Raw genomic sequence first — 25,261 nt, forward strand, 5'->3', positions numbered from 1 at the left:
ATGTAAAAGCCTCTCTTAACATACAGTTGCAAATTTTGGCGGCACTAAATGGAACCATACAAGCCACAGATCTGAATGAGCCTAACGTGTAATTACATACAGAGAAAGCCTATTCTGGAGGTACCAGATGGGCTGCCAGATGTTGGGGATGCTCCCACCTGCAGGCCTCATTCATCCCTGCTGCAAGTAACGGAAGATGCAAGGGATCTGGATCTTCCTGTGCACAGATGCTATTCCTGCTCATGGTGGGGGGAAGGGGGGGTTTGTAAAAAAAAAATGCTGTCTTTGCTGGGTCCTGGAGGTAGAGAGTTTTTTTATGTGTTCTTTCAGACTATAATGAATTAACTGAAGTGTAACAATAAAATAGGTCTCTGTATCAGGTCAGGCTTGGATGACTTTCATCCAGTTGACTTCTGGCTTTAAAAAAGTATAGGGAAAATTGTAGTCAAACTTTGACTACAGAAAACTGCCAATCCTGCCAAAAGCTGTTAAAAGAGAATCTCACTCAACAAAAGAGCACACAGCATTGTTCAGCATCATGTGATTTGCTAAAAAATATGGTTAAATAGGACATGAATCCTTTTTCAGGTTTGAATTCAGTTCTTACTCAGTGATTTAACTGGAATGGGAAGCAGAGGAAGGAAGGCCGAAAATGGGAGTAAGGCTTCTAGCTATAGAGACACTTGAGCAAATGATATCTAGAGAGAGTTGAAAAGAAAGAGCAGTAGTTTTGACTCTACTTCCTACCACACAAAAGGTAGAGCAGAGAAATAATTACTGATCAACCACAAGTCACTGCTTTATCATACAATCTTTTAAACTTGTATTGTTCATTGAGATACGTATATGGCCATTGTTATCTGGAACCTGAACACCTTGGGAACATCTTGCTTCTTTGCAAATAGCCACATTTTGGAGATGTCATGCCAAAACAAAGAGTAGTTTAAATTATATATTAAAACTCCTGAATCTTCTTTTGTGCTTTTTTCACTGGCAACATCTTTTCACCTTTCTTTCTGGGTTGTCCACTCTCTCCACAATGCCTCATTGTGCTGTTAAACCAATGTTGTTCTCAGTTCAAAGAAACCACGAGAAAGAAAATAAACTTTTTCCCCTACTTTTGGTTTGGGATTTCTCACAAAAGCCACGGCTGCATAAAGACTAAATGGCCATTTTGTGTCTCTTGGGAGTCCATCTAGTATTTAATGTCAATTGGAAGTGGGCAGTTTTGCAACTACCACACAGATTAATCACAAACTGTTTTTCAGGTGCTATTTGTTCCCCAAATGTCAGTTCCACAGAGAGGTACTGTTGTGAGCTGCTGAGATGCCTTTCAGTGGCCTTCTCCCTTGCTTCAGTCTACCTACAATTTACCTGGACAATTATTATCTTAGTGGGATCGGCCTTTTACTTGGCGGGAACTGTACCATCAACTTCAAAGGGTAGATGGTTTGTGCCCTTAATGAACACATATTCTGAGGCCTGGCAGTTTCCTGGGGATTGACACCTAAACAGCCAGACAGTTGTCATGAAAAGAAAAGAGAGAAATAATAACAAGCTGCATTGTTAAAATATAATAGTCTGCATCTTGCCCTCTGCTGAGCTGCTTTATGAGGGATTGGGGAAATGGCAGGGAAAAGGGCAGGACAAATTTATTTCTGAAGTGCCAAGAAGCAGAGTTTTTTCCTCAGAGGATCTATAGATTGGAACAACCCTTTTGTATCCCACTGGCACACTCTGGGCATTAACGCTTATCAAACCTTGGCAAACATCCAGAAAGTCAGTAAGATGTGTGCACAGCAATGGTATCAGTTACTTTTGAGACATTCTGGTCTTCACTAATAGTTTTAGGGAAGTTTATTGTTTATACTTAAATATATGTCCCTTTTTACCTGACAGAGAAGTGAACAGCCTGACAAATTTCATTTGGACAGATTTGGTATCACAAAGCTCCTATACTGTTTGCATTCAAATATTTCTGAAACAGACTAACAAAAAAAGAACTGTGATTTTTTTGATGACTTCATTTCTTTCTGATTGTAGAAAAGAAGCCTGTTATAAAACTCATCCTGGTGCTGACTACCATGAACCGGTCCAAGCAATGCTTTTATATGACAGCACAGATATTTCACCTTTAGTCATCACTAAATATGAGAAGACAAAGGCCTTGTATAAATATCTTGTAAAAAAGGAAAACAAAGGGAAAAAAAGCCTCATTTTGCTGTTAAACTAATGCTAAAGCTGAAGAGATAGAATGGTAGTTTCACCTTTTATACTGATTATATTGCTAATTTAAAAATACCTATTGTCATTGCAATGTTTAGATAAAAAATTAGCTTTCTAGGCAATATTTTACTGTTTCCATGCTCTGTCCTTTCACTCCTGCTCAGATGTTTCACAACTGTTCTCACTGAAATCCTGGGACATTCCCTGGAGTAAGGAGCAGGATGATACTAGCAGAGAGGTACCAGAATGTGACTGTATGACCAAAATGGGAGCTGGGCTTCTTAGAAGAGATTTGCCTTTCATCAGTTGCTTCTAATGTCATTCGCAGTGTAGGAAAATAGAAATGGCAACAGAACAAGTTCCTGTGACTTTTGCTCTCTCCTCCAGGCCACGAAGAGCTTTGTTCAATTATGAATCCCCCCCTGAAGTCTGAGGGTGAAAACTTCCTGCAAGTGGCAATGAAGAAATAGGCTCTGTGGGGCAAGGTAGATCAGAGATGGCTCTCTGAAATACTTGAAAGATACACTGATGGGGGCTTTTTTGCCAGGACAGAGAAAACTCAGTGAGTGCAGCATTGTGGGCACTAATGAGTTGTTTTCTTCTAAAGATACAAATGTCAGAAACTCTCTCAATAACAACGCTCTTCACTACAATTTGGTGTCTTAAGTCAGAGCTATTACACTTTCCTGCCTCTCCATATAAAAACTGCAAGAAAGGGCAAAACTCCTCCAAGTAGAAGATTTTGCTTGAATACATTTGCTTGTACATCTTGCAATGGAGCTCATTAGCTATCACCAAATTTTCCTCTTTATTGCACTCTTTTTGTATGGGGAAGACCCTTATCTTGATTAAAAATTATGAAATTAATCCAATGGGCATCACTGGGGAACAGAGCAAGCTGGGATTCTGATCTCTGTTCTCAAGGCTTTACTTTTCATTTTAAAACAGATACTCTGTTTTTAGACAGAAATAATCCACATAACCAAAACTAAGTATGCCTCCCAGGCTCAGCTGAAAGAACAACTTGCTAACATTCATTGCCAGACTCTCTTTTCACTGATCTTCTTTTGTCCCCTGACTTTTACATTCCTTGCTAAGCAGTGACCCACTCTCTGCCTTTTTACCTAGTAAATGTTATTTTTACTTGACAGAAAACCCAACAAGCTCTGAAGGATCTGACCTGCTTGAGAAATATTCAGGTTATAAGATCTGTCACTGAATGGGTAGTGGGGTGGTAATTCAAGACTTATTATGTCTACAGTGAAGGGAAGAATATTATGTAAAGTCATACAGTATGATCTACACCATCAGTCAAACAGGATAATGTTTACAATATGCATAAAATGTTACAGATCACATTCTAGTTTTGAAATCATTTTGTATCACAGGAAGAAGTGACCTTGTAAAATCTTAGTAAATGAAACTCCTGATTAAAATCCTGTTCTTGTAAATATCAACAGAGCACCCCATAACTATTCAAGGATTTTCATTTTCTCCACTGCCCCTTGCTTTAGGAAAATAGAAGTCAAATTCAGTAATTTCACATCACTCATTTTTATCCTCAAACCTCCATTATTCACCAGTTGCCTCTAGATCTTCTCTACATCAAACATAAATAACACCAGTTTCTAGCTCCTACAGTGCTTTGCTGAAATGATTGCCTTTGTGGATAACACACACATTACGGGCAAGACCAGCCATTCTGGCAGAAGAAAAACGTGAAAAAACCCTGAACCTGCTTCCTCTGCATCTCTCCTCATTGTGAAGGTCGCTTGTCTTCAGAATGATGTGGGGAGGTCTCTGGATGCCAGTGTTGCCAGATGCAGGACAGCTAGCCAGCAGAGGAAATACCCAATCCCAGAGGAAATACTCCAAATTACCAGAACAGTGCTCAAAAGCATGCAGGGCACAGACCTCACCATGGTCACCCAAGCATATATTACCTTTGCTTATTTCTTTACCTTTCTAATAACAGGAACACACAAATACAGCCACAATGCAGTAAACAATGCAGCCCAGATGCACAGAAACATCACAAGCCAGAATAGCTACACTGTGATATCAGTTAAAAACTAAAAAAATCTGTGAAGTCCTTTGAAAACTGAACAATATAGGGTACACCGAAGCGTGGTCCAGGGAAATGCTTACTTTATGATACAACACAACTTGAACAAGGAAGATTCACTCATGGGAAAAGTCCATTTTTGAGAAGATTCATGGATTTCCACAGTACAAAACATTTTGAAAAATGCTAGTGAAAGAAGTCCTCTGTTCTAAATAAATTTTGACTCTGTAAGTAATTTGGGTGGTCAGCTCAAACTTTTTCCTAGCTGTCCTCTTACTCAGAAGGAATGTGTGAATATCATACCCATTTTTTGTACACACAAATCCAATTTTACAGAAATTGTAAGAAATCAGAGAATGCCAGAAGCTTTGGTGGAAACATTTTTATCTATCCTTAGAGGTCACTACTGTGTAATGTCTCTGATTCTTTTCCCACAGAGCTTGGTGCTTGGTGTGAATTATCAGTTCACTGATCTACAAAACCAGAGTAAAAGGAGAACTGGGGTATATATCAGAATAATATATTAAGTTCACAATAAACAGCTTTGACAGTGAATGATGATCTGGGAATTTCTTCCACAATAAGCTCCTTATACTCTAGTTTCCGAAAACATCAAGGATAGAACTTGATAAAAAGTTTAATGGCAGCATTAGAAGAAATTATCAATCAGATTTATTTTCCCAAGCTGGTTTCAGGTCAATGAAAAACATGCCCCCCCCCCCCGCAAAAGATTAGAGAGTATCCCATCCTATGTAAGGTCTGCCAAAAATCTCTAGGAACAACCATGCATTACCAAAATAAGTTCTCCTTCAACACTACATTTCTAACTAAGGAACCATATCAGATATATCCTTGAAAAGCAAAGGTAACATCGTCAGCTGTAGTACCACATTGAAATGAAGCAATGAGCGAACAGCAATTTTTGAGATTTACCTCAGGAAAACAAGGACTAGATGAAGTCACTGAGATTAAGATGGTAGTTTATAAAGCCCATGCACACAAAGTCTCCCTTCGTAACACATCTTTACCTTATTCACATAAACTCACATTTTGTCAAGAAAAAGTCCCCTCCACCAGATCCCTCATTTTTATGGTGAATCTCTTTCAGGTATCGCACAATTACGATAACACAATTATGATAATTACAAAAACAGGAGAACCCATACAATGCTGACAGGGCACCGCTGGGATGCCTTCTGAACACCAAGCACTCTCCACAGCACTCCTCCTTTGCAAGGGATGGAAACTATAATCCATACCTTCACTCACGTTGTACTTCGCACTTCACACAGGTTGCTAGAATGATCAGAAGATTACATCTGCACCCCTTGCTTCACTTCTCACATTTCCCACCTCATGTTAATACAAACACAGTAATGAATGGATAAAGAACTGGCACCTTGGTCAGTGTAAAGAGTCAGTTCATGTCACCAGCTGTCACACTGCAAAGAACCAGCAGGTATCACCATGTGGACCTTTTTGCCTTCCTCTCCACAACATAAAGAATTCCTCCTAAAGTCAAACTGGAGTTATTTCTTTACTATGCAAAAAGAATAGAGACTTGAATAATGATATATAGCATCCAAGATTTGTATCTATAAACAACTGTAATTGAAATAGTGGGAATTTAATATAGCTCTGGATTTCATCAGGTTGGTGAACAACCAGCACCAATCTCTAAAATACATCAACACATCTATTCACAACAGTTTTTTATTATTTAGCTAGACCTAATCCTGTCACTCTCATCTGTCTGGACTCCAAAGTTTCTCACCAGACATTCATGACCTGAGCAGGTTTCACTCATCCACGCTGCATACTGTTGGCTGCAGGACAGGACAGCCAGATGTCCTTAGTTAAAACAGTCACAGATACAATGGCAACAACTCAATTTTTAGCCCAACCTGTCATTCACCTTTGCATCAAACAGCTTCAAGGTACAAAAAGTAGAAAAAGCTTTTAGTGTACCTTTAAAACAATATTGCCCCTACTTCCTTTTTCATAACCTCTTAGAATGGAAAACTCTTTCATGTTTACCACTATTCAAACTTGTTTATGATGCCTACATATCTGAAACAGAAAAGCAGAGGCATGCAAGGCACAGGATTTGCGTAGTACAAGATCTCCAGGTGTTGCCCTCTAGAAACACGGACTACTGCAAGTGGCAAGACAGATGAGCCAGGGGTGATCCGCAATGGCCTGAAGTCTGGCCATGAGAACGTTTTTAAATGACAACACGTTTACAAAGGCAGGTCTTGCTAAGCAGACAAGCAGAACTCTTAACCACCTTTGAAAACAGCACCTTTGAAGAAAAAAACCTCATTAATTCACACTGATTACTACACAGCAGTTTGGGAAGGATACCTACCGTGGTAGGAGGAGGAAACAGTAAGGACAGCTGGGTAGTACCATGAGAGAAACTCAATCTTTGCTATAAGAGCCTTTGCCCTCAATCCCACATTCCTTCTCAAATACGCCAGTCTTTTACAACATTATATAGAAATGAATATCACTGAAAAGGAAGGAAGGAAGGAGACACACATGATGTGTAATGTGGTACTGCCTGGTGGGCATAAAACAAACACACATCAGGCATTTCCCATTCTCCTCCATCCAGTGATATGCATGAATCCTACTACTGCACCAGCACTGAGAATACATCATTCCAATTAGCCAATAGGTACTGGTTGAACACTGCAGGAGTGTGGCATGGAACCCAGTAAGGAAGAGTTTCAAATTAAAATCCACTACCCTGCTCATGTGTAGGGTCATGAGCAACAGAGAGACCAGTCTCTGGATCACTCTGACAGGTGGATTTCATCTGCATGAGCGAAAAGTGATGGGTATGTGCTCTGTAATGAACATGAGCCCAGTGATGTGATGGCAGGGAACCATCGCTAGTCCTATGCTACAGGAACAACTCTGATTTAGACTACCCCACTTTCTGTCAGTGTCAGATGCGTGAAAATATATCGTCTGGTTTTCCATACACTCACATCAATTTATGCAGCTGTTACTACATTTTCAGTGAAAAAACTCCTGATTTATAATCACTGTAAGTAGGAGGAGGATTAAGACTAAAATATCTCTAGTGAAATAGGTGTTCGAAGAGTTTAGTGAATAATTTGATATTAATAATTCATTTGAAAAAACTGATATTTTTCCTTAGTCCTGAAGAGCTGAAGAATAGAGTGTGAATGTTTAACATTTATATGCTACTTGCAATTAGTTGTGAACTACACCAAACAATTTGTGGCCTACACATAACTCAAATAGGAAATTATGATTATTAAATAAAATATAGGATTTACAACTCCCATAGCAAAGTGTGTCTTTTGACTAATTTATGTAATGAGCTTAGCTAGTCTGCCCTTCATGGATTTCAAACTGCATGTTCAATATTTGCAATTATCTGCGCAGGCAGCAGATACATAAGTCATCTGATTGGTAACAGAAACACTACCATGTGGGATGCAGTCAAAAGAGCAAAACCAGCATATTCTACAATTTCAAAAAATTCAGAAAATACTGAAGCATACAGTTAAAATTTACAGCTGAGTCTTTTCTGATCAAAAGCACAGGGGTAGGAAGCTTTTCCCCTCTTCAATAAGCACTACTGTCTAGACATACATGGAAGAGGTAGTATGAATGTGAGGTATTGCTTGTTCTTTATTTTTGTCCAGAACATTAAGCGTGTTGCTTAATGTTTTTAATAGGTAAGCAGCACTGATGTGCTGCCTGAGATTTGTCACTAGGGCTGGAGGAGAAATGGGGTGCAGCCGGAGAACAGGCAGCTTAACACATGTGAAAGGAAGGCTCGGGAAAGGCATGGACATGGACAGCCAGTTGAGACAGCTTGAAAGAAGATTTGGTCCAATTTTCAGGATTTCCCCTATTCCCATTTTTGAAACATGTTTGAAGGTAGGATGTGAAAAATCAAATGCTTTTGATCACACCACCCTTATGATAGTTGCCAACCCCCAATTAGACCAAACTGTGGCCTCAATGAAACATGAGAGCTTGGTCTCTAGTTGGGATGGAACCAGGATTTCACACTTGATCCTTACAATCATGGTTGTACTCTTCTCTGTTCTTATTAAACTGTCTTACTAGGCTCTCTTCCTTCTAACTGCTTTGTGTCTTGTCCCCATTACTCCCAGCCAACTGAAAAAAACCTGAAATAAGCCCAAATTTGACACAAACCAAATTCCACTGGCTACTAGTGCTCATTATAACAGGCTTGTTGGTGTTGGACACTCTGCAGAAAAAAGTGAGAGAGACTGAAGAGCACCCTAAAGCGTGCTCAAGAGCAAACAGCCCACTGCTATGATATATATGACAGAAGCTAAAGTGATTCCTAAAAAGTCTGCCCTAGCTTTGGCACAGTAAAGCATGACTGTGTCAGCAATGGGCATTTCCTTACTATGGGACAGAAGCTCCACCAAACTGCAGTGCTGCCTACAGCTTCTAGGTTGTCTGAAACACTGAGCAACAGACAGCAATCTATTAGAAATATAAAGAAAAAATAAGTGCTTTGAAAATATACCCAGATAATAGATCAGCCTCTCCTAGTATCTGCTGTCTTATACCTTTAATAACCCCATGAGTTCTGGACATGTTTTTCTTTATAATTAATATTTTTATTGCTGTTATTTTCCCTCTCTCACCTCCTGATGTTCTCTTACTACTTCATTCAGCAGTGAAGGTGGCAGGTTTTAAACCTGAGAGGTACTGAATATTAACAACCAAAAATTCATATTCAGTCACTGAAATGACTGGCCTGATTTTCCCCTGCACATACAAATCTTTTGTTGTGAATGCAAGTGATTCTGATGATACTCCTATTCCCATCCATGTAAAACAGTTAAGGCTACTGAGGTTTGTGGTATTATCTGCAGGTTAGACCAGTGAGTTAAGAGTGAGCCTAGTTATCTGCACAGTGGTAATGATGTCTCCTCTGCGGTCACAGATGTAGACAGGTACCTCCTTAGTTATTTCCTGCACAGAACTATGGCTCCATCTATGCTTGCAACTCCTCCCTTCAACTCACTTTGTCTCCTCTGTGAATATATTTTATCAGAGCCTGCTGTAATCCCTTATCACAAGCACAAATTGGAGAAGTGGGGTGCTGGTTGCTTCGCGGGCCATTCCTTCTCCCCTAACACACATGTGCCCTATCACTGTAAGACTCCACAGGCCACACTCCCTCAATCTGCTAGTTGCTCTTTTGAAGAAAATTGGCAAGTCTACCAGAGGAAAAAGGCCAGTTTTGTTTGTCTTAAACATTAAAGACAACACAATGGTAAATACTGCCAATTTTAACACAGAACTAGTACCTTCATTTCTGTTTCCCTGACAATTTGAATGAAAAGCAAATGATGTTCTGTCTGTGAATCAAAAACTCTCCTACTTGACTGAATATGTCTGATACCATGATAAAGTAAATACTGGTGAGTTTGAAGGCAGTACTGAAATGCATAATGCTAGAAACACAAACATTTTTTTCTAAATAAGAAGGTGCTTTAACAAAAAGTACTTTAATGAAGTTGCTTTGATGAAGGACTAATTGCCTCCAGGTGACATTTGAAAAAAGATGTTACAGGCAGCTTCTTAGTCAGAAATTAGCAGCCAAAACCAATAAACAAATGATAAAATGTAGGCATATTATTGATGCACATACTAATGCAGATAATGTAGGCATAATAGTGCTATAAACGGTTGAATTTGGTGAAAAAAGCTGATGAAATAGAATAGCTGATGTTAATTCTATTGAGGCTGACTTCAAGTAGCTAGTGTTCAACCAGTTTGGTTTTTATATGGCCTTGAAAGATATGCCAACTATAACTGCTAAATCCATATTGCAATTAGAAATGGTTACCTTTGTTGATCAAAAAAATATGAAATGGAAGAAAAGAAAAATAACATACCATGTTCACACACAAAACAAAAAGAGCTATATCAGGGACATCAGGGAAGGTGGAATACTATAACAACACATTTTATATTGTTATACTATTCCACCCACCTTAATGGAGAACCCTTCGGTGTGGCTACGCCATAGCCTTTCGAATCCAGATTTCCTCCCACTTTCATGGTGTCACATGGCTTTCGTTGCTCAATGTATTCATTCATGGTGGACTCCAGCAGGAAGGCAAACTTGCCCTTGGATTTGCGGACACGAGCTACTCCCTCTGCAGTAGTCCTAGTGAACACTGATGGCTCAGCTGATTTCATGTAGGTCCACATCTTTTCATACACTGCTATTTTTGATCTCTGGAGAAAATTAAAAAGAAGTTAGAACAAAAGAATATTTTAACATTTCAGAATGGCACTGTTCAAAATAAAATCAATCATACTTCATTTTTCAAACAACCGGGGTTGGGAAAAACATACTTGGATAAGGATTTTCTTTGAATTCCATGATTATTTTAAAAGAAACAAGAAATATCAATACTATAAAATCAGATAATATTTTTAGGTCCAGTTAGCCTCTAGCAGTCACAATAAAATAACTGCAAAGCTAAGGCCTGAATTTGCTGATAGGTAAAGGCAGTTCACACAATGAAGTGTTGTGAAATGTGTTTTAAGGAATTATATATGAATTATATATGAAATAGATATCCACAATAAAAGTGTATGGGAAAGAGAAACAACAAAATAATCTCCCCATAAATACTGAGCTGAATCCTGAAGCATTTCGCAGCTCTAACACCCACTTCTTACACCATCAAAACCACAGTGGCTTAAGTAAGATTTCTGCTTTCATAATTCAGAGTCCAGAATCCATTGCATTTAATTTACATTCAGAAAGGCTGCACAACATTTTAAGACACGGTTCACAATAAAAGATGGAAACAGCAAATTGGACCAAATATGCTATTAAAGGAAACAAAATGCCCTAAGCACTTGTCTTAAAGAAGTATTAGGTATGTTTTTAGAACCACAGTATCAGTGGATTTATTTTAAAGACTCCGATCCTGCCGGTAATTGAGTAAGAAATGTGCTTGCTCAAAGAATGTGCAAGAATTCATGGCTTAGAGACCATTAGTTGGAAATTTTCCTGTCTAGGAATGCGTAGTGTAACCACAAGTAACAACTTAAGCAAAAATAAAACAATAAAAAATAAAAGCACATAAAAATTTTCATTGAAAGGAAGAAAGGAAATGCTGTCAGGCTGAGAAGCTTCCCATGCTCGTTAGCTTCACTCAACAACTCCTTTGTTTCCTCCAGCAAGAGGGATACATATATGCAAACCAGCAGTGCATCAGCTGAACACTATAGTGTTTTTATTTAATAACAGATGACACTTGTCTTCTCTTATGCATTCTGCAAAAAGTACTTTATAACACAATGCTCAAGTCAGCTTTTATTTGAGTCAACAGGAGTTTCCAGCTAAGCAAGATTTGGTCTACAAGCCCATTCCTACACTGTGCTGAGCACTCCAGGAAAATATTCTTTACTATAAATCACCAAAACAAAGGGCCTTAGAACATTTAAACAAATATCACATTCTATAAACTAGGTATTATTTAAATACACAATGGCTTTAAAAAGCCTGCAACTGAGCCTTTGTATAGGTAAGAGTAATTTCCCTGAAGCTCTTCTTTTTACCAATTACTGAATGATTGTACTATTACTTAGAAAATAATTTGTTAGGGAAGGAGGTTTCACTTGAAAGTAAGTGGCATTTAACCAGAAATATTCAATAAAAATATCATATAGCAGAACATAATAAATTATCCTTGCTTTTTTAGCTTGTCTATATGCATCATTTTATCTTTCTGTCAAATATAATAAAATTTAAATTAATAACAGCTATGCATGTCCACAATCACATTCTGCCTCGTCACACTCTCTTTCCACTGTAGTTATAGCTACTTTTTCATTTATATAATAGTGGCTGAGAGCAGAGAATAAGCTAAGCCACCTATGTATTCTTTTTGCTTTACGCTGATGTAATTTCATAGATTTAAATTCACAGAAAGAAGTGCAAGAGAGCAGTAATGAATCAGGCATCATTTCAAGAATATTTATTTGCCTTTGTCTGCTTTCACTTCCAATCATTTCTTACATCTTAACATCCATATCATCAGACTCTTTATAAAGTAAACATATACTAGGTCACTTTCCTTCAAAACTAAAAATGCGCAGCACATAAAATAGCTCTATTAGTAAGAGGAAACAATGCCCTAAATCAGCTGAAAAAGGTTGCATTTAAAGCTATTTTTTTATGATCTAGTTTCTTTTGCCCATCAAGAGACAAAAAAATATGCAAAGTCTAACAAGGCATCTGCTCTGTAAGAACATTTTCTTCTCCCAAACTTTCATTTGTTAACATTCAATTTCTACATGTCAAGTCAGAATGAAAACTGAAGAGTGAACCAACAGATATTCTTTATTATCGTATGAGGAAACATTGCAGCTTTCCCTTGCAGTCAGCAAAGCTAGGATAATTTTCATTTAGGACTTTTCTGAGCAGGACTGCTAAAACTAAGTTCTTTCCCTCTTGAGCAAGCTGCTCAGAAAATGCAGCTCTTGCTAAGAGACTCAAAGTCTTCTTTTTCTTAAAATGACCCTTCCCTTTTCTGTTTTCAATCCAGAATCAAAGCAAATCAAAAGCTACTGAATAGCTGTTTAGAGTTTCTGACATTTTGATCAGAAAGGATCAAATGATGAGAAAATGTCCTGAAGACTCATCTTCAGCCAGGTATCAATCACTGACAGAAAAGTTACACATGACTCTAATCCCAAAAGTGATGATGTTTTCTTCCAACCACACAAAATGTTAGACCTGGCAAACAAGTCTTCTTGTACTATTGTTTCAGGGTGGGTCTTAATTTATGTATTATGAAAAGAGTGTGCCCAGGTGGCCATGAAGGCCAATGGCATCCTGGCTTGTATCAGAAATAGCATGGCCAGCAGGGACAGGGAAGTGATCTTGCCCCTGTACTCGGCACTGGTGAGGCCGCACCTCAATTACTGTGTTCAGTTTTGGGCCCCTCACTACAAAAAGGACATTGAATGACTCAAGCGTGTCCAGAGAAGGGCAACGAAGCTGGTGAAGGGTCTGGAGCACATGTGGTACGAGGAGCGGCTGAGGGAACTGGGGTTGTTTAGTCTGGAGAAGAGGAGGCTGAGGGAGACCTCATCGCCCTCTACAACTACCTGAAAGGAGGTTGCAGAGCGCTGGGGACGAGTCTCTTTAACCAAGTAACAAGCGATAGGACAAGAGGGAATGGCCTCAAGTTGCATCAGGGAAGGTTTAGACTGGGTATTAGGAAGCATTTCTTTACAGAACGGGTTGTTAGGCGTTGGAATGGGCTGCCCACGGCAGTGATGGAGTCCCCATCCCTGGAGGTCGGGTTGACATAGCGGGTTGACATAGCGCTGAGGGATATGGTGTAGTTGGGAACTGTCAGTGTGAGGTTAATGATTGGACTAGATCATCTTCAAGGTCTTTTCCAACCTAGATGATTCTGTGATTCTGAGTGCCTGTGCAAATATTGTCTGTCAATGATATTTTATCTTTGTCCTTGTTTTGTGAAAAATATTTTTAGAAATAGCACATACAATATCTTTAACAATCATGACACTGTTGCAGAGATTAGAAATCATTTGATAACATGGCCTCAATTGCACCATTTTTAAAAAGTGATCAACACAGTTTAAATCTTGATAAAGCTTCAAATTTTGCATATGCAACTACATTTAGTATTTGTAGTTACTTTTAATGTTTCCCTTTGTATTTTGAAATAAAGGAAAAAATATAAAGAACATTTTCCTTCTTTTTTCTTGTAACCCTTTAAGATTAAAGTGAAAGAATGGCTGTCATTACAGAGGACAAAGAATCTTCTCTTCAAGAAGAGATCTTCACAAAATACTGATTCAAACAAAAAAGTATCTGTGTTTCCAGGACAATTTAAAAGAATCATGAAATTTTTGTGACTAAGACTGTTTTTATGTCAAAAGACCTGACCTCATTACTTCAGAACAATTGCTTGTATGAGTGTTTTGAAACTCTTAAGAAAACAACCCCATTCCTTCATTCTTTATTATTTCCAGGAGAATCAATTTTTGCCTCATCACTAAAAAAACTGGAAGCACTGGATACTCCTGAAAATGCAACAATTTAATAAATCCAAAGTTAAATAAATCTCCCTGGTCCTCAGCATCATGTTTTTAACTATCATCACAGCTTCGTTCTAGTTGAAAGAACTATTTATATTCATATATTGTGGTTACCATCTCAGCGTGTGATGGACCGAAACTGGGATTGCCAGAATTAAATACCTAACTTTCCACAAATTGACCTAAAGAAGAATTAATGGGTTAAGCATAGATGAGTATAAATAATGAGTACTGAGGGATGATATACTTTTCACGAAAATAGGAAATCTGTCCATCTCAGGATCAAACTATTTCGATTCTCAGACAAGCCTCCTATATCTTAATGCCACCATTTTTGTAGATATTTGATGTGAAATCAGGGCTTCTAGGGACCCAAGCTGAGTTTGTACCTCTTGAGGTAAAAGATAAGGCTCCCAGAGAGCTTCTGTAGTGTCATATTTAGGTGTATACCAAAACCCTGGCTCTAGAAGAAGACACGAGTAAGTAGAAACCTGTCATTGAACTGTCTTCATTAAAAAATGATGCACCAAGTACCCTAGACATTTCAGTGGGATCCCTCTAGAGTTCATGCAGAGGAAGATACTTTAAAGGGTGATTTATTTCAACATAACACACTTGTTCTATACAAGATACACAGGGGTGCTTGCTTTCTCCAGTGTCTATAGAAGAAATCTAGAAAACTAGCTTAGACTAAACTCCTTGGACAGCTTCATTATGTGAAGGCTTAACCACCGTGTGCTGGCTAAGTGCCATTTATATCTTAAGAGGCATCACCTTTTTACAGCTAACAGAAACTATTTGCAAGTTCTATGGGGATATCTCTCAGAATAAAAAGATTATTTCACTACAGATCTTTAGGGGGTCACTCAGCAGCTGCCTTTGAAATGATACTGTCTATAGTTCACAAATCCCGTCCATAATTTTGTTAATGATTTTCTGACTTCAGTTTGGCCAAACTGAAAACAGTCAAGGTGCATGGGAGTACCAAACACAGAACAGTTCCCTTTCAATTAGACAATAAGAAGAAAGTGTCACTCCATCTTCTTTTCTTCTAAAAATGCCTTAAACTGCACCTTTGAGATAAATAATGCTCCTAAACTGTGTAATTTCCAGGGAAGGATTACTGGCTCACAGAATTTATTCACAGCCATGTTCAAACACTAAACTCACACATGTTCAGTCTGCTAGGCTTAACTTTCAACTGCTAGAAACATGAAATAAAGCAGGAGGGGCTGTTTATTGTGTACTTCTTGTGATGTCCAGGCTCCCTGTTTTCCAGCTGGCAAATGATGAGGATTACCAACCACACTAACACAGGAAAGCAAATGAAAATCAAGTAATCAATACGGACAGCACAGACATATGAATGGCTATGTAGGCTATTTCCTAATGCTCTAACCACATACCCCCAAGATATATTTTCTCTTTATTATTCATCTGAAAAGTCAGAAAATTAAAAAATGCATTTCCTGCCCACCACCCAAGACCCTAAAGCAAAATGCACACAGCCAAATCCATAAGCATAACAAAACCTGCAAGACTCCATGTTCATCATCATAGGCATTCAATGCTGCACATTTTAGTACTGTAGCTTCAGATGAATCAATAGGGCAATGCTGCTTTAATTATCACTGGCTGCAGTATCCCTCAGGGCACCTCTTTTGCCCAATATGACAGGATCAATAAGCTTTCCATGAATTAAAATAACTGAAAACAACAAGTGGTGTTGTGGGGGTAAAAATGTAGCTGAAGTATTGCAGCAGTTACAAACTATATCACATATAATTGCAAGGTAACATTTTTTCAAGCATCTTATAAGAGCATTTGCTAGGGAGAGCTGCTCTCATGGACATGCCAACTTACTCTGAAGAACTCTTTGGTTGACCCTGAGTCCAGTGTCCCATAAGCAATTTCGGTTTGTTTGGCAAGGTCTTCTGCACTTTCTATGGGTGAGACCATTCGCTCAACAGTCAAGAAAGCAGCAAGGTTAGCAGTGTAGGATGAAATAATGATGAGCGTGAAGAACCACCAGACACCTCCAACAATGCGACCTGAGAGGGATCTAAACATGAATAAGATAATGCACATTTTCCTGTCTCTTAAGCCATGAAGAAAGAGAGAGAAAGAGAGAAGGCACCATTATTCCTGAACATGTATCATTAACAGCCAATAGGAGGGAGATCATTTGCATTTCAAATACTATTAAATGTTTTTTCTCTTCTATCTTAATGCCTACAGTACAGAGTCCACTGTATTAATATGTATCATGCACATACAGATGTCTGAATTCCCTTGAAAAGTAATCCCAGTGTTATTATTTCAGGAAATGCCTAATATAGCAAAAATTCTGTCAAAAATACTGGATAGGTAATCTCTTTTTAGAGACAAAAGTAAAGCATGGTATCTGCAAATCAGTAGCTTTCTCTGTTTCCTCTTTAAAAAACCCCAAAAGATACAAAAGGTTTTGCACATGGATTATGTTGGCTCTAGGATAAAAATGTTCCTGTCACCCAAACATATCAAACATTCTACAAGCTACTGCAATCATTTGAACCTTCACATTTTTCTTATTTAAGAAGCAAGTATTTTGTGGTAACAGAGATATTTATGTTATATAAAAAATTATATTTTCCATTTTAATACCTGTAATTCAATGAGAAGGCTGTTGAGGAGTAACGTACATCCAGTTTTAATCAGTATGAGTTTAATTGCTAACTTCCAATAATAGCAGAGTTAGGCCAATGCTGAACACTCTCTAAATCTCACTGTAAATGGCTAAAATGAAGCATTCAGGTTTGAAAGATTGGGTCATAATGTTTAAATAAGAAGCTGTAGTTACTGCACACTAAAGTTCCAGAACATCTTAAAAGATTTTGAAATTCAGGACTGGGGTCTATATTAGGAATACAGTGTGGCTTCTCAGAAACAGATGGTCAAATATTCTCTCTCATAGATAGTGACATTCTGGAAGCAGTGCTGTAGAACTTGATAGGAACAGAAATGGGACATTCATTCATGCAATGCAAATATTCAGCACAATATTGTGCATTTCATAATTGTAATACAATGGAACTAATTTAGCAACAACACAGTTCCTCTGAAGTCAACTCAGTGGAATTACTCCTGTGTGTACCTGCTGTTTCTAAGAGCTGTTTGTGGTTTATGCAAATTGACATACGTAAAATAATAGTAATGACTGAAATTCAAAGCAGATTCTCTGTTGCCCTTATCACAGCTATTAGAAAACAAAAAAAATGAAAAGGCTTCCTAAAGAATGAACTTCAAAACACTGCCAGGAAAATAAATGAAGGAAGATTTTATGCTTCAGTGTTGAAGATAAAATGCAAATGTAAAAAGATTTGACACAAACCTTGGGGAAATATCACATCCTTGTTGCATAAAGGCACCCAGGGAAAACCAGAGGCTGTTGAATATGCCAAACTCATTGGGAGGCTGGTCACTGGGTCCTTCTTTCCCATCCTCTGGTTCTTCTGTGTGCCACTCATATGGGCTAAACCTGCTAACTAGGAACAGGACCACACTGACACCAATGTAGGCAAAGACTATGCACATCCAGATCTCATATGCCAAAGGGTCCAAGAAGGAAAACACTCCTGGTTTAGATTTCTGGGGCTTTTTGATCATAATGGATATCCCCAAACTCATAAAAGGCTTAGAAAAATCAATGACCTCTTCTCGTACCAAAGTGATGGTCAGAGGCGCAACAGCAATCTCTGCTTTCTATAAAGAAAAAAGAAATACAGATGTATAGATTAATTGGAGTTGGCTTATACACTCAGCTAAGCAGCTAATTCCAAAGGTATGTCATTAACATCAGGACACTGTGGCTTAAATGTTCTTTACAACATCTTTCTGTTTCTTTCCATCACAATCTATATTTACTCAATATTCTTTTAGTAAAACATACGTATTGCAGGTTATTTTACAGAATTATAGAAATACTTAATTTTCCAGCTAAGGAGAAGACTCTTAAATCATATAGAGGTGTACAGCAGTGTAGGTAGATCATTTTAGGTATTAATTTTGATTTAAAGTAAAGGAATTCGAGGAAGAATGAAAAATGAGAATGACCCTAATGTCACTGAATGTATAGAGATCTTTTTATGAGATCCCAGGAACAGTCATTTATTATCATATTTTCACAAAACACAATCATTCTTCGAGGGAAACCTGCTCATAGACTTAGGGAAGTTCCAAATAGCATGAAGCAGCAAAGGGGATTAACTATTGCCATGATGCCACAAAACTGCACACAGTTCTCTTGGGGGAAAGATAGTTCAATAGGAAGGAATCAGATTTTAAATAGTGCAAAAAGGCAAGTATACAGAAAATAGCTGTGCGAAGTCATGCAATAAAAGGTTAAAAATTGTACTGAATCCATTCCTATTAGAGACAGGAATAATTTTTAATACATTTCTCTGTTTTTAGAATGAAGATGCCAGTCTTGAATTATGTATTATTGATGATGGTGACTATGGCTGCTAACAGTGATGTCTGCATGAACTATAAAGATATTGTAGCTGTGCTAATAGGTCATTTCTGTCATTAGGGACTCAACATTACATTAAGGTTTGCTCCTTGCCTTGCCTTGTCTTGGACACTAAAGCTGTCATTACAACGGTAGTTAAGATGGGAATTGTAAGAGAAACTGGGACAAAAGATGCATTGGTGGTAGGGGAACAGATGCAGAAGCTGCTGAAACCTTTCTCCTGTTCACCATCATGGTGCCTATCTAGATGGATTCACAGAGCAGAGCTCATGCTCTGTGACTAGCGTGGACTTCCATACAGCTTATGGGCTAAGGAGAGTAACTGAGCATATTTTGAGAACACTTTGTTTTGGTTGCCAATAAGGTGGACTTGCAACCTGCCTTTTGCAGTGGCATTACTCTGCTTCAGACTTCAATATATGAGATAATCTGCCTGTATTTACCCCACCCCAGGCCCAGTCATCTTCACAGGCACAACTGTTATTCGTAAGTCTCCACAATAGAACTGTTGTAGTTTTCTTTTCGAAGTTGGGCCAAATCAATCTTATGGGGTAGCATCTTCAGATATAGTACTTAGCCCATAGTTTAGCAAAGCATTTAAGCATGTTTGTCTTTCAGCATGCTCTTAAGGACTTTCATACTTAATAAAATATACAAGGATGTATTTAAATCCCATCAATTTCAATGAGATTAAAACATGCTGAAAATCAAGGATGTGCTTAAATAGTTCAATTCAAGTGTTTACATAAATAACTTGTGTGATAAAGAAGAAATGGAAATGTAGGCTTTTTTGTCATCTCAGTACTTTGAAACAGATAAAGGCATTTAAAAGAATATGTTTTTGTTATTTTATACACTAAGTTATACTGAGCTATATGTATTTTATGGAATTTAATTTAAAGCTAATTTCATGTAGATAAAATTTAAACCTATTTTGGTAGCTGTATAATTTTGAATAATTCAAAAAAACCTGACTCATTCCAGTGCAATGGCCAAAAAAATGCAAATTTGTATTAAAATTGCTATATATTAATCATCAGATTATATGTGTCATTCTGAAATACTTGTGGTGCAGAAGTTTTTGTAAAGATATTACAGCTTAAGCAGCACTAAATCATAATTTTGCAAGCATATCAGACATTTTTGGTGCTAATGTCTTGGGTAAACACTATGATAATACTGCTACTTCTCTGAATTTTAATTTAAATTTTGTAATATAAGACATTTTTAAAAATCTGGCTTCTTGAAGTCTTGTGATTACATATGTCTGAAATAGATATTTTATGAAGATAGGTATTATATGAAAAAAAAAACATGTCTAAAATATGTTTTTAAATATCCTGAAATTTGTAAAGTAAATTTGGTTTCTGTAGTCTAGGGATTGTAGTATGGTTTGGGCTACTGGCATTGCTGCATATTTTTGTACTTCATTCACTCATAACTTCCTTTTTTCTAGAAGAACGGTTTCCTTAGAGCCAATGTCTTTTATATTTCTAAATATCAGCTACTGTGAATGTCTAATGTGGAATCCTTGAAATGGATTAACTGAAAGACTCGGGGAAACTGTGATCTATTACTGCTAATCTTCTCTGTATTTGTCACATAGCAGTATCTTCATTAACACAGTGTAAATGATAGACCTGGTCATTGGTCTTCAAATGTGTTGGCTAACAATTTTTTTGTGTCTGCAGATTGCTACTGGGATTAAAACAATGATCCTTGAGGGCTCTTAGCTTTTATGATGTGAGGTGGAAAAGTGACAGCATCATTTTAGTGTGAATTGTGGAGTTTTTAAAAATCCAATTAGCACACTCCATATTGTGCATGAAAGACTGGAAAAGATTAATCTTACCAAATTTAAATGCTCAAAGAGTACATGCAGAACTCAAACTACACCAGAACTAGCTGCCTACACTACTTTAAGGAGTTAAAAGAGGAAAAACAGGAACTTATCCCATTTCATTACGACAGTGATCTAATGTCAGATGATTCATAATGTATGTAAACCCATTTCATGCCAATGAATGCAAAGGGACAGTACATAGCTAGGGCACAATTAGATGCCAAATAACTGGAAAAAGTGCATCCTCCCCAATCTGATCATATTATTTGTTATTTTTGTAAGACTACTGTGTGCCACATTAAGGCCTACATAAAATCTTTGTTGTTGAGAGCTAATTAATGACAATAGCTGTGCATAATAATCATCAGCATTTGTGCTTTGCCCAGTTAATGTACACCATATAATTATGGATTTAAATGATTAACAATATAACAATGGTGCAAACAATGATTCTGTTGCCAGTGAAATCTGTTTTGACAAAGACTAATGATACTTCACACTTGAATCAACTGCATCTGTAACAGCATTTCAATCAAGGCTACACCACTAACAAGGACAGATGGATTCTGGATCCTCCCGATATTATACAATGGGATAACATTAAGTCTGATGGTAAGAGACTTCACTTTTTCAGAACATATTATTATAAACTTGTCAATAAAATCTATGCTTGGTACAAGCTGTATGAAGGTGGTAAAGCTGAGAAAAAACACCCAGGAATTGATTTCAACTTCAGAAGCTCATGGCCTCTCAAATTTTAAACAGAAACAAGTTGTGACCTTTTGTGGTATGAAATGAAAGAATAGCATTCTGTGTCAGCAGAATGAATATTTAATTGGAGCTGGCTGTTAGTGCATTTGGAAACACCTGTTACATGTGCTTAATGGTATTTCATGCCCAGCCAGCATTTCTCCTTAGATATCAAGGTCTACAGAGTCCCACAGGGACTACTGCAGGCATTCGGATACATCAGGGACAAATGACCAAGACTTCCTAGTAGTTTTTAATAGGCTGCTAAAAACAAAACAGGAAAATAAACACACTCCTGCACACAACCTTCTGTACAGTCATAGCAAAACTGTACACCATAGCACTTTATACACTGGAACATGATGGAAAAATCAACTACAGAGCTTAGGTAACAGCCAAGCTGCCCTGTGCAGTATCTGGAGCGTGCAGGTACCAGAACGACCAGCGGTCCATATGGGTCTCAAGTGGACATGGGATACAATTGGCACGTGTCCACTCTCAGCAACACGGATAGGGCTAAGAGACATCGGTGACACTGAGGCACTGGGGTACTGTGTAGACAGCAGAACAGGAGGGGAGCCTTTTGTGTGGCACAGAAAAGGTCCAATCTCACTGGCCAGCACAAAACTGTCTGTTAATCCTTTAATGTGATTGGGAATTAGAAGCTGTAAAACGTTCCCAAACAGATTGTCTCGTTAACTTGCTAATTCAGTTTGCAAATTCTGTCCCAGTCCTGGCTGCATATAAATGCCTTGCTTGAAGCATAGCCAACTACTCAGAGTACTGGTGGTTATGATTTGGGGATCTATCAGAGAAGGTGAACACACTCTTATAGCAGAGCTTTTCAGGAAAGTCTCTGGCTGACTGATTTTTCTGCTTTCTCTATGTGAAATAGGCCAGGGGACACAATGCTCTGTAAATCATCTGGCAAGGACTCAAGGAAGTTGCGGGGTGGATGCTCTTCACAGATTCCCTATGGAAATCTTAAGCAGCAAACTTTTATAAGTTAACAGAAATAATTTCCTTTAAAGCTACACCTGTAAAAGTACATTAAACATGCTTGGAGTAGCTCTTGGCCTTAAAGGCAGCTGGCACAGGAGAGCCTATGTCGCTACTATGGAAATCATTTAACCTGTAAACCAGCATGGTGGCATTCAAGCTGCTTATAGGGAATGGTCTCTCCCCTATCCTAGTGTCCAGTTGGGCTCAGAAATTATTTTGGACAGTAATTATGGGCCAGAAATATACCAGGGACCATTGCTGCAATTTAGCAGATTAGTCAGCCAAGTTCCAGTGCCCAGAGACACTCCCTGGTGCCACTGATATACTGGGATAGATATAGCCTCAAGGAGCCTTCGGACAGTAGAGCAAATATACTGGACAACAGCGGACTTCTGTTAGTACTTTCAAAAAAAAAAAGCAGCTCCGACAGCTTTACTGCAGCTCATTCCCAGAGCTCAATCCCAGAATCACAATCAGACTGCAGCCTTCCTAAACAGATAGTTGTGCAGGAGCTTTTAAATTTGGCCATCAAAGAGCCTTCACCTCATTCTTTTCCATTACAAAAAAATGAAGTGTTGACCATGTATTCTGGGATGTCCTCTTCATGCAGGTGATTTGCAACAGGTTCCTTATGCCTGTGAATTTTTGTCACAGCTATGTTAACAGCTGCAGGTCACTTTCCACTACTGGCATGAACTTCTGTGTGAGCCTCCTAACAGTACTTTCTATTTCAGTCTAGTACTAGGGCAGTTTGGCTTTGATGAGGCAAATTTTTCATGATAAAAAGAAAAAAACCCCACAAACAGAAAATGTAAGTGTAATTTCAAGTTTCCTCTATAATTTTCAACTAGATATTAGGCCACTGAAACTATGCATCTGGGCAAGAGAATATGCATCTGGGCAAGAGAATTGAAAAACAGCACATAGCTATTGACATCCATGTGCTTGCTATTGCACTTAAAAGCCAGACAAGGAGTCACCTCCATTTTGATAAAATAAGTCTGAAAAACATTTGACTTTTAATATCCTGAGAGTTGAGCTGCTTCCAAGCCACTAAAGTGGATATATATGCTTGGTGATCATTCAGCTTTTCCACTCTTTAAAGGCACAAGTGGGGCTGGTTCCTCCAAGAACTTCCAAGAACACAGGGAGTTTTGTGAGGCTGGTATAACCTTCTCATTCCCATGCAGAGGGGAATCTAACAACAATCTGGGGCACCATTTCCCACACTCCTACAGCACACAGTCTATTTCATGTTGAGGAGTCCCTGAACTGATGCTAGTGGAGAAGACTTTGACAAAATTTATCAGCTACACTGAGCTGACAAAGGGGAACAGAAATGGAGCTTCTAGAAAAGCTACTAGGCTTTTGCCACACATGGCCTAACCATCACTGGAATTGCAAAAACTGCAACTGTGGATGGACCAAATGGTATGCAGTAGTATTTATAGGGAGGTTGAGTCATGTTATGAGTTAATTGGCAGAAATCTTCTCACCTGAATAGTTTTAGGATTTATGGTTTTTTATTCCATCACTGAAATGAAAAGTTTCTCTAAGAAATCTGATCTGTTCTCAGTGCAGATACTAGCAACTGCAGTCATCAGCAAGCACAGCTCTGAGTTTTGCTACTTTTGGTAACACCAGATACTGCAAATATTTTTATGGGTTTCTTGGAACTATTTTCGTTAAATATTACAACTTTATGTGTCAACAGAATTGTTAACTATTATGCTACTCTGAGGGTTTGCTCTTGAATTTTATTACCGATACTCATTTTAAAAGTCTGTCTTAATTCTGAATTGCCTAATTGTGTACTTGTCTGTAGTGGTTTGTTATATATGTTTAATATATGATGGTGGATTCTCCATTTCTCAGATTAGACCAAGAGTCCTGTCTTTCTTAAAAGATCTGTCCATCATTCCATGAAAATGAATAAATGAGTGATATTCTTCCCAACTAAGTTTTACAGTGTATCAGGAATAGATGGTCTCTAACATTAGTTCTAACAATAACGAATTTTTAATGGATGTTCTAATGTTACACAGTACTAGTTGAATAAATTGTAGAATTTGCATGAAACTATTTGATTTTCTCTTGAAAATAAATGAAAGCACAGAGATCTGAAACAAAATTCTGTTTGTTTTTTTTTTTTCTGTGACCCCAAGGTTAAATAAAATGCACATATACTTCCTATTTTATGACTAATACTATGATATATTAAATCCTGCTTCAAAAATTGGTATGCTTACCCCATAAACAAGTTCTCCCACCATCCCATTCCAGATTTTTGTCTCTGGATCCCTTGCTCCATACTTTCCATCAGGAACAATGGCAATTTTGTACTTGATACCAATATGTTTTGCAATTTCTGACGCCAGATCTACACAGTATCCTTCAAACTTGTCATTCCCTTCAAACGTATCATGGTTTTTCTTGAACATAACATATGGGGCTTCCTATAATGAAAGAAGTAGAACTGTAAAGGAGAAGTATACTGAATATACTCTGAAAAGTAACATGTCATCTACCAACTGAACAACACATGTTTTATCAAAAGTTCATGGATAGTATTAGCACATTTAAATTAAAATATATGAACAGAAATCCTTCTGGAAAGGTATACTATTTACACTGTAATTTGGCTTATACATTTCACAAGATTTATGAACCTTACGAATTATGAACACAAAAACTATTCAAGAATGCATATAAATTTTACTTTATTTTAAATGACCTC

The 25,261-nt window shown here is 37.8% G+C and overlaps 1 protein-coding gene across 8 annotated transcripts in view; it reads right to left on the reverse strand.

The window, feature by feature from the left end:
* The window catches only part of GRIA4 (glutamate ionotropic receptor AMPA type subunit 4), a 242,059-nt gene that overhangs the window by 32,245 nt on the left and 184,553 nt on the right, over window positions 1-25,261 (reverse strand). For all 8 annotated transcript variants that reach the window (XM_074816152.1, XM_074816151.1, XM_074816158.1 and 5 more), the window contains exons 10-13: window positions 24,774-24,980; window positions 17,790-18,160; window positions 16,283-16,481; window positions 10,317-10,564 (exon numbers count right to left, since the gene is read on the reverse strand). In XM_074816152.1, coding sequence (XP_074672253.1) covers window positions 10,317-10,564; window positions 16,283-16,481; window positions 17,790-18,160; window positions 24,774-24,980 — 1,025 coding nt within the window. The remainder of the gene's footprint in view (window positions 1-10,316; window positions 10,565-16,282; window positions 16,482-17,789; window positions 18,161-24,773; window positions 24,981-25,261) is intronic.

Source organism: Strix aluco, chromosome 2 (genome assembly GCF_031877795.1).
Source record: "Strix aluco isolate bStrAlu1 chromosome 2, bStrAlu1.hap1, whole genome shotgun sequence".
NCBI classification, from domain to species: domain Eukaryota; kingdom Metazoa; phylum Chordata; class Aves; order Strigiformes; family Strigidae; genus Strix; species Strix aluco.